Below are 10,119 nucleotides of genomic sequence, written 5' to 3'. Positions count from 1 at the left end.
TCCCTGGGGAAATGAGGGGATATTGGGGGGGGGTTGGTGGGAGGGCACTGGAGGAGGGGAGGGAAAGGGAGAGGGACCTGGAATTGACATGTGAAGCAATCTTGTTTCTAATTTAAATTTAAAAATTATATATATAAATAAAACATGATGATCTGAAGCCAGGGTTGGTATCTTGGCACTCAGGGAGGGGAGACAGGAGTATCGTAGGATAATCTGGGCTACGTGGAGAGTTTCAGACCCATTTGGACTCGTGGTTTTCCATAGTTAGATCCTGTCTCAAAACCCAAAATTAAAATCGAACCACCTCTGAGTAAAATTCCAGCTATGAGAAAGAATCAGCTACTTATTTCTATTAAAAAGAAATCTGTTTTACGTTTACAGGTTTCTACAATTTTTTTTTCCCTTTCAGGAAGAAACACAAACTACATCATGTTCCCTGAGCAGTTTTTCTGAATGTCAAACTAGGAACAAATTGTAAGTGCACCCAAGGGCTGACAATGTAGGGTTTTATGACTTTTGGCGAGTCAGCAGCATCGTATCATCCTAAGCTGGAAGGGTCGTCCCAATGCCCTGGACTGAGCATCGTGTCATCCTAGGCCAGAAGGGTCATCATAGTGCCCTAGACTGAGCATCGTGTCATCCTAGGCTGGAAGGGTCATCATAGTGCCCTGGACTGAGCATCGTGTCATCCTAAGCTGGAAGGGTCGTCCCAGTGCCCTGGACCACTAATGCAGTCTCCTCCAGGCACTATGTCCTAAGGGGTTGGTATTAACCAATGCTCCACATATGGCTTTGGAACAGACACCTCAGATAGCATTAATTTGATTTATTATATTTTTCTATAAAACCAGTAGCTCTTGGAAAAGAGGTTTCATCGTTTAAGTCACTGTTTGTAACTTCTGACCTCTGGTTTTATTTTGGAAAGTTCACAGCAGACACTTCTAAGATCTTTTATGAAAGGCAGTGAACTCTGGGTCTAAGTTGGCATAAATCTTCAACATTCTGTTTGTCTCTGTTTGGTTTTTTAATATAGAGTGACTGTAATCACGTGAAAGTCCCACTGAACTGAAGAATTACCTCTGATGTACAAATAAAGTATGACTGTTTATCCAGTCAGATATCTAATTTTTACATGTGAGTTGCTTTCTTCAAGAACATATATAGGTAAACAAAATTATCTTGATAGAAAAAAAGAAATACTGTTATTTGAAACAACACAAATGAATATTATGCTCTAGAAGACATTAAACCAAGCAAAGACCTCCAGACATAGAAAGACAGACACTGGAGGACTTCACATGTGGGAGCTAAAATAACCAAGCTTGCAGAGGTCAAGCGTAGAGTGATGTTGTCAGGGATCCAGGATAAGGAGGTGAATAGTGAGATGTTGGTCACGGGGTACAAAATTCCAGCTATGCTGAATGTTCAGCCATGTGAGAACAGCTGGTCATACCAAAGTACATATTTGTGATTTGCTGAAATATTTTTATGCCACACATGAAAGTAATTAAAAAACATAACTCTCTGAGATGATAGGCATATTAATGTAGTTTTACTTTTCAATGTGGTCTGGTAGGGGATCTCTCTAATGTTGGTGCTGGTAGGCGGGGCTCAGGGGCTCTCTTGTGCCTTCTAAGCTGTGGCACCTCATTGTGGTAGACAAATCTAAGGTGGCCTTCATGAGCACCAACCCTGACCTTTGGAGCTTTGCGGGTTCCTCACTTTCCCAGTTGATAAGAGTCCTGTCTTGATTCTGGGCAAAGGAGTCCAGCGTGCTGTACATCCTGTAACAGAGCTGTGTGTTGCTAGTCAGTTCATACAGGCAAACGAGATAGGTTGAGATCCTAGAAGTGTGTTGTTCCTGTTTTGCTCATATACCGCACCCTGCTGGTCTAATGAAGTCAGTGGCCGTATTTAAACATCTCACTTGGCAAAGACTGAGGACAGCCTCTGTCTCAATCTTTGTGGGACCTAAGTGCATTCCAGTAAATGTACTCTGCTCTACAACCACAAGGAAACGTATTCTCTCACTGGTTATAAATTACTTATACCATGGTATTGACTTTGATGAGTGAGGGTAGGTGTATGTCAGGGAAACTCAGCTGAGCCTGACTTCTTTAGTGCCACAATTTTTCCTAGGTATCTCCGTGTACTGGGCATCTATGCATCTATTTCTGTCTGTCTGTCTGTCTGTCTGTCTGTCTGTCTGTCTGTCTGTCTACACCCAGTAGGAAGATGAGTGGTCATATAGTCCAATGATGGGATAAGAAGGATGGAAGTTACTTACCAAAACTAAAAACCCTCTCCACTGATGCTACCCAAGCGTGGTAGCATGTAGGCAAAACGAGAGAAGGCAAATCACCAGCAGCTGGTGGCCGGTGGTACCCAAGCCCAGGGGGACATTTGCATCCTATCTGAGCCAAGAGCACACCTTTTATCTTCTGCCTGAGCATGCTTCCCACTGAAGCTCTCGTTCAGATGCAGAGCCCAACCGTTCGCCTCACCTCTCCCGAAGGGAGTGTGAGGGACTGTAGGTACCAGTCAGGGAGGAGGCCAGGAACCAAGGCCATCGTTGGGGACTGGAGGAGGGGCTGAAATGCTACCGGCGCTGACGGTTTTCTTCATGTCGGTCTTTGTCTTGCTTTGTGTCCTGGGGATCCTGGCCAACGGCTTCATTGTGCTGATGCTGAGCAGGGAATGGCTACGGCGCGGTAGGCTGCTCCCCTTGGACATGATCCTCTTCAGTTTGGGCGCCTCCCGATTCTGCCAGCAGTGCGTTGGGCTGGTGAACAGCTTCTACTACTTCTTCTACCTGGTTGAATACTCCAAGGGTCTTGCCCGGCAGCTCATTAGTCTGCACTGGGACTTCTTGAACTCAGCCACTTTCTGGTTTGGCACCTGGCTCAGCGTCCTGTTCTGCACCAAGATTGCCAATTTCTCCCATCCTGTCTTCCTGTGGTTGAAATGGAGGCTCCCGGCATTGGTGCCCCGACTCCTGCTGGGCTCTGTCTTGGTGTCCTTCATCATAACTCTGCTGTTCTTTTGGGGAAACCACGCTGTATATCAGGCATTCTTAAGAAGAGAAATTTCTGGGAACACAACCTTTGAGGAGTGGAACAGAAGGCTGGAAATAAGCTATTTTATGCCTCTGAAACTTGCCACCATGTCAATTCCTAGCTCTCTCTTTCTGATCTCAATCTTGCTGTTGATTAATTCTCTCAGGAGACATACCCAGAGAATGCAGAACAATGCTCACAGCTTGCAGGATTCCAGTGCCCAGGCCCACAGCAGAGCTCTGAAGTCACTTATCTCCTTCCTGGTTCTTTATGCGCTGTCATTTGTGTCCATGGTCACCGATGCCACAGTTATCATTTCCTCAGATAACATGTGGTATTGGCCCTGGCAAATTATCCTTTATTTGTGTATGTCTGTTCACCCATTTATCCTTATCACCAATAATCTCAGGTTTCGAGGCACATTCAGGCAGCTACTCCTGTTGGCCAGGGGTTTCTGGGTGGCCTAGAAGGCATGTTCTCTTCATCTAGACCCTTTGAAGACACTCAGGTTGGGGTAACCTCCTTTGGAAGTGAAGCTCTCTCACGTGGAAATGTTTTTGTAGGCAGACACGGGGGGGGGGTCACACTGTGAACTCCCCCCCCCCTTGAGAAGAAGGAGAGGAAAATACAGGACTCTGAGCATTCTTCCTTACCTTGGGATATTATGAAAATAGAGATTCTGAATCTTGAAGAGCCAGTATTGACCCAAAGTGCAAAATACAGTATCTGCTGTTGTTTTCATTATTACCGATTCATTCTTCAAGTAAAAGTCTCGATCCACTGGATCACCTCATCCAGGCTAGCTACTGGGGGAGTTAAAGAAAAGGTGTTTGTGTCTCAGCTGAACTGAGATGTGGGAGTGCACGGGAAGCAACGGTGTTTCTGAAGACAGAGGAGCAGTTGGTATGGGAACCGCAAAGGGCAGGTGGCTGTGGCTGCAGGGGGGTGTGGGCTAGGAGTCCTGAGCACTCTTTACCATATGGAGATTGTTTGTCTCTTGCCAAATTTGGCAACTTTGGCTTTGGTTTTGTGATGATTACTGGGGAAATTCCTGCTGCTATTCTGTTTCATTTCTCGTTAATATTTCCCCTTTTCCTCTCTTTAATTTTCTCCTCTCTGCAGATTCTGCTCATTATTCCTTTTAGAAAAGACCACTGTGACTGCCCCATTTTCCCTAACTGTCTTAGGGAATGCTTTACTTCCCTAAAGTAGACGTAACAGACCCACATCTGCACTGAATAGATGTGATCTTTTTTATTCAGAAAAACAGACTCAAGAACCTCTCTTATGTTATATTCAAATGTCATTTTCAAAAAAAAATTTTAAAACTGTGTTAGATGTTCCAAATGCTGTTTTAAAAATAACTTGCTCCAGTTATTACAAAAATGTTTTGAAAGGTAATTTTGGAAAGAAACGCAGATAGCATGGGCGTTTGTAAGACAGCCTGGAAAGCTCTGTCATGTCATGTCCATGGCAGCTCGTTGCTCTAGCTTTTAGTAGGGCCTCTCTGAATCCTATAGGTCTTTTACCCCACTGAAGCCATTCTGTATCTCTCTCTCCTTCCTGTCTTTCTCTCTGCCCCCACCCCCGTGTGTGTGTGTGTGTGTGTGTGTGTGTGTGTGTGTGTGTGAACTATTGGGTGAAGTGTAATATGTGACTTAAATTGACATTTATAGCTAAGTTTGGGATAACACAACTTGTGATCTCCAACAACCTTATCTGCCATGTGGAAACAGCAACATTTGATAAATTAAAATGATGAAATGGATGCTGCTTGTGTATTCATTGTTCTTCAATAAATTCTGGCATTTTTAGGAAAGAAGATTTTTCAAAAAATTTTAAATTGTTTTGGCATTGTAGGTTTCTTTTTTAATTTTTTATTTACTTAAAAGTTTTTTTTTTTAAATTTTACATGCCAACCACAATTTCTCCTTCCTCCCCTCCTCCTGATCTCCTCCCACTGTCCTCCCCCACCCAAAGCCCTATTCACTCTTCATTAAGGGTAAGGCTTACCATGGAGACTCAACAAGATCTGGCATGTCAGGTTGAGGCAGGACCACCACCCATGTGTTAAGGCCAAGCAAGGTATCCCTCCATAGGGAATGGGCTCCAAAAAGTCACTTCATATACTAAGGATAAATCCTGGTCCCACTGCCAGTGGCACCACAGACTGTCCAAGCCACAAAACTGTCGCCCACATCCAGAGGGCCTAGTTCAGACCTATGCAGGTTCCCAGCTATCAGTTCAGAGTCACTGAGTTACCACTAGCTTAGGTCAGCTGTCCCTATGGGTTTCCCCATCATGATCTTAACCCCTTTGCTCTTAAAATCCCTCCTCCCTCCCTCTGACTGGACTGGACTCTGGGAGCTCAGCCCAGTGCTTAGCTGTGGATCTCTGCATCTGCTCCCATCAGTTACTGGGTGAAGGTTCTATAATGACAATTAGGGTGGCCATCAATCTGATTACAGGGGAAGGCCAGTCCAGGCACCCTATCCACTATTGCTAGGAGTCTTAGCTGGGGTCATCCTTGTGGATTCCTGGGAGTTTCCCTAGCACCAGGTTTCTTCCTAACCCCATAATGGCTCTCTCTGTCAAGATTTCTCAGAAAGAAGAACTTTTGCTAAAAGGCATCAATATGTAAATTTCAGAGACCAGTTTACAAGGTGATAGAGATTGCACTCTCCTCCGAGGAAAAACAGCTGCCCTGTTGTAGGGTATACGGGACTAAGTGAGCATGGGCTGTACGGTTGAAGAAAGTGGTCCTACATATTAAATTTAAACATTTTTATGTGTGATACATTGACGTGATTAAGAACTCAAATGGATAATTCGGGCTGGAGGGATAGCTCAGCCGTTAAAGGCTAGGCTCACAACCCAAAATATAAGAACTCAAACAGAATTGGTAAGTGTATTTGGAAAATCTACCTATGCTGTTGGGGGGCACTTTTGGCAGTTTTATGTTTGTGTTTCTGGAATATTTTACTCTGTATTAACACCCACACAGGGAACCAGTCCATTGACTTACGAACCGGTAACTCCACACCCCTAACCAAATGCCTTACTCACTGTGCTGTCTCTGTGTCTTCCTATGCAAATGATTGTGTAATACATGCATTGCTGGGCTCCTTGCTCTCCCCAATTCACAATAGATCTCACAGGTCTGCCCCCGTGGGAGCCCTTTGAGTTTTTTCATTTTGTTTGTTTGGTATAGATGGAGCATGATTTAATTAGGCACCTGTTAGTGGCCATTGAAGTTCTTTCTTATCTTCCGGTGTTATGACAATATAGGGGCTGAGGATCTGGGTCATCAGATAAGAGGGATTGCTCTGTAAGCATGAGGACTTAAATTTGAGTTCACAGCACCACCAAAAAAAAAATGCTGGGTATGGCTGTACCTGCCTGCTACCGTGGCACTGGGGGATGGGGACCAACAGATGCTAAAAGGCCTAAAAGGTAAAGCAGTCCAGGAAAAAGGGAGAGTTTCTGGTTTAGTGAGACACACACACACACACACACACACACACACACACACTATAATCTTGCATGTGCTCACATTAACCATAGACGAAATTCCATGACATGGACATAGTCGACTGGCATGTACCTTTCTACATTTGGTAAAATAATTGCCACCCCTGGGTTTGAAACAATTTACTTTCTCACCAGCAAGCGTCTTATTTTCACACTTTCTATTTTTGACCAACCTGTTAGGTTAAAAAAAAGAAGTATTATATGTTTATAATTTAATTTATGTGACTCATGATAGGATTATCAGTATCTTACAGGTAGAGATTGGCTCTTTGTCACATGGAGTTCAAATTTTTTTCCCTTGATTTTAATAACTTAAAAAATTCACTAGAGGGAATAATGGTTCATAGAAAATTACAAACATAATTGTGGGGTATTTTTTTGTTTGTTTGTTTGTATTTTTGAGACAAGGTTTCTCTGTGTAACTGCTCTGGCTGTCCTGGAACTGACTCTGTAGACCAGGCTGGCCTAGAACTCACAGACATCCACCCGTCTTGTTAAAGTGCTGGTTAAAAGGTGTGTACCACCACTGCCCAGTTTTTGTTTGTTCCTTTGTTGTTTCGATCTTTGGTGTTCTGAGTGCTTTTAAGTTTTAAAAGCACAGATCTTAGAGCCAGGCGGTGTTGGCACAGGCCTTTAAATTCCATCACTTGGGAGGCAGAGATAGGTGTATCTGAGTTTGAGGCCAACCTGGTCTACAAAGCTAGTTCTAGGACAGCCACGACTGTATAGAGAAAACCCTGTTTCAAAAATCAGAAATAAAGAGGGGAGGGGAGAAGATCTCCAAAGTTAGTGGAAATGTGTAATCCTAAGTGTAATTAACCCCTCATGTCTCAGTTTCCTGGCATGTTAGGTGGAGTAGCCATTTTCTAATAGTTACAGGGGTTGAAACCCACAATATATACATGAAATAAGGAGTACTCATCACAGTTCAAAAACAATTGTAGTAACTCACAGTTGATGCTGTTATTTTCTGTAACTGAATCAGTATGAAGAAGGTAGAGTACAAGGACATTTTCTGGCTACGAGCAAAGAATTCCTCTGACTCTGATCTTTGTCTCCATTTTGCTCACAGTTTTCCACTTGTCCCCTTGTCAAACAGGGGACACTGTTCGTGTGCGTGCGTGTGCGTGCGTGCGTGCGTGCGTGCGTGCGTGTGTGTGTGTGTGTGTGTGTGTGTGTGTGTGTTGAGGAAAACTATTACGGTTGGGAAGGCACGACTGGGGAGGGGTTTTGACATGGTTACATGCTTGGAATTCACTAGAAGGTTGGTTGTGGGCGTGGTTCTAATAGAAAACCTTCACCTGACGAGTATTTTTTTTTATTAAAAAATTTTTTGCCGGGCGGTGGTGGCGCACGCCTTTAATCCCAGCACTCGGGAGGCAGAGGCAGGCGGATCTCTGTGAGTTCGAGGCTGGGCTGGACCGACAGCCTCCAAAACAATACAGAGAAACCCTGTCTCGTAAAACCAAGAAATTTTTTTTATTTTTAAATTTTAATTCAAATTAGAAACAAGGTCTCTTCACATGTCAATATCACATCCCTCTCCCTTTCCCTCCCCTCCTCCCACCCCCTCCCACCACCCACCCAATACCCTCTCCTTTCCCCAGGGAGGGTGAGTTCTTCCATGGGGGTGTCCATAGTCTGTCATTTCATCCCAGACAGGGCCTAGAACCTCCCACAAGAGTCCAGGGTGAGAGTGCATCTCTCATTGTGGGATGGGCACCCAATGTCCATTTGTATGCCAGGAATAAATACTGGTCAACTACCAAAGGCCCCATAGTTTGCCTAAGCCTCCACCTGAGGAATATTTTAATGTCAGCTAATGGAGGTGAAATAAAGGACCCAAGAGAGATTTTATTCCTTTGAAGGCAAAAATATTGGGAGTTTCCAAATGTGGCTATTTCTTCAATTTTTTTTCAAAAACAGATGTATTAATGGGGAATTAGATGTTTGGATGGATTCTGGGTGGGGATTACAGTATCCACTGCCCTTCCTGCTGTCCGGTTCCTTGGTATTGTGAAAGTCTGTTTATAGCCCTCATCTCATCAGCAGCAAATACCGCAGATCCCTGGTAAAATGCTACTTTTTTGTTTGTTTGTTTGTACATATTTGACAGGGTCTCACTATGTAGCCCTGGCTTGCTTGGAATTCACCAGGCAGTTAAGGCTAACCTTGAGGTCAGAGATTGGCCTGCCTCTGCCTCTAGGGTGCTGTGATTAAAGCCACCAGGAAGTGATAATGATTTTGTGAAAGACATTCTGTAAAATAGAAAATCATGTTAATACAGAGTGATCTATAAACTGAAATTATTTGATAATTGGTTCAGCTAAAAATTTGAAGTATGCATATGAAGGCAATGCCTGTGTTAGGGTTAACACAGGGGACTCACAAATCAGCCTCCTCTTCGGAATCAGCAATCTTGTGGGAGTCAGGAATTACGTGCCTAACGAGTAATCTCATTGTTACATGTAGGGAAAGTGCCTGGAAGGGAAAGCTTATGGCCTATCAGTGTGTATAGTGGGAAAACATGACTTTATATGGCAGGCAGAGACTCAGGAAGACACTGTCATCAAGGAGCAGGTCCCTAATGAGGTGATAAGTGTGGGTGAGATCAACATATGGAAACATAATTCCAGGAGTTGACCCACCCAAAATCTGTCAGTAGCTCTAGCTAAGATCCCCTGCTCTCTGTGGTGGGATCCTGTTAGGGGACTCTTTGGAAGGAGATTGCTGGATGGGGAGATTTTATTTTGGACAAAAGTTTGGGTTTGTGTTGTCCTGGGGAAGCAGGGGTGTTCTGCTGTATGTGGGTTAACCAGCCCTCTCAAGAATGGTCATTTGCTTTCTTCCTTGTCTCTAAGAGATTCTGTAAATACTTCGTAATTCTAGCCCCTAATGCTTTCCTCCTCAATGCTCTTTAGGGGACCGAGTCCTTGCTCATGCTATGACTGTGGATGCTGGGTTTTGTTCTTGGGGACATCATACATCGACTTATTCCCCACAAAAAATGCTCTGAACTCTCTCTTCCAGGCTGGTAACTGGTGAGATTCAGAACCTATGTGACTCAGTATCAGCAAAGCAGGTCCCTTATCCCAGACTCACCTGGGTAGGGCTTGTCTAGTCAGGAGTTGCCGTTCTGAAGCACGTCATTAAGGTCAGATACCGTGGCTGTCACAGATGATATGAAAAATATCCAGGAGTTTTGTTTCTTTTTGCTGAGATTTCAGAGAGCTACCCAGATGGTGTGACGTCTCTGATATTAACAAAGCAAAATTAAAAAAAGAGACTGGAAAGTAGAAGTCACTTTATGGACACTTGTATCTTTCATTCAGTTCTCAATATCAAGACTCAGCTTTGCTTCTAACATTTTTCTACAGTCTGAATAACGTCTAGTCTGCATGCTCACTAATACTTTGGCCTCTGAACCCTCCCCTAAACCCCATTCAGTCTATGAAGTCCACCGTAGTTAACTAAAGTAGAACTATACATATTGTTTTTCTTATTACTTCCCTATAAACATAGGATAGAGACT

The 10,119-nt window shown here is 43.8% G+C and overlaps 1 protein-coding gene across 1 annotated transcript; it reads left to right on the top strand.

Moving 5' to 3' along the window:
• The first annotated feature begins 2,555 nt into the window (after positions 1-2,555).
• Positions 2,556-3,726, top strand: Tas2r41 (taste 2 receptor member 41). The gene has a single exon (XM_005083069.4). It carries the CDS (start codon positions 2,597-2,599, stop codon positions 3,521-3,523), a length of 927 nt encoding a protein of 308 aa, XP_005083126.1. The 5' UTR covers positions 2,556-2,596; the 3' UTR covers positions 3,524-3,726.
• Positions 3,727-10,119: the final 6,393 nt, after the last annotated feature.

The sequence above is a fragment of the Mesocricetus auratus genome, unplaced genomic scaffold (genome assembly GCF_017639785.1).
Source record: "Mesocricetus auratus isolate SY011 unplaced genomic scaffold, BCM_Maur_2.0 Super-Scaffold_100694, whole genome shotgun sequence".
In the NCBI taxonomy this organism is placed as follows: Eukaryota; Metazoa; Chordata; class Mammalia; order Rodentia; family Cricetidae; genus Mesocricetus; species Mesocricetus auratus.
Note: the sequence above shows the minus strand (reverse complement) of the source record. Positions and strands in the feature narration are given on the sequence as shown.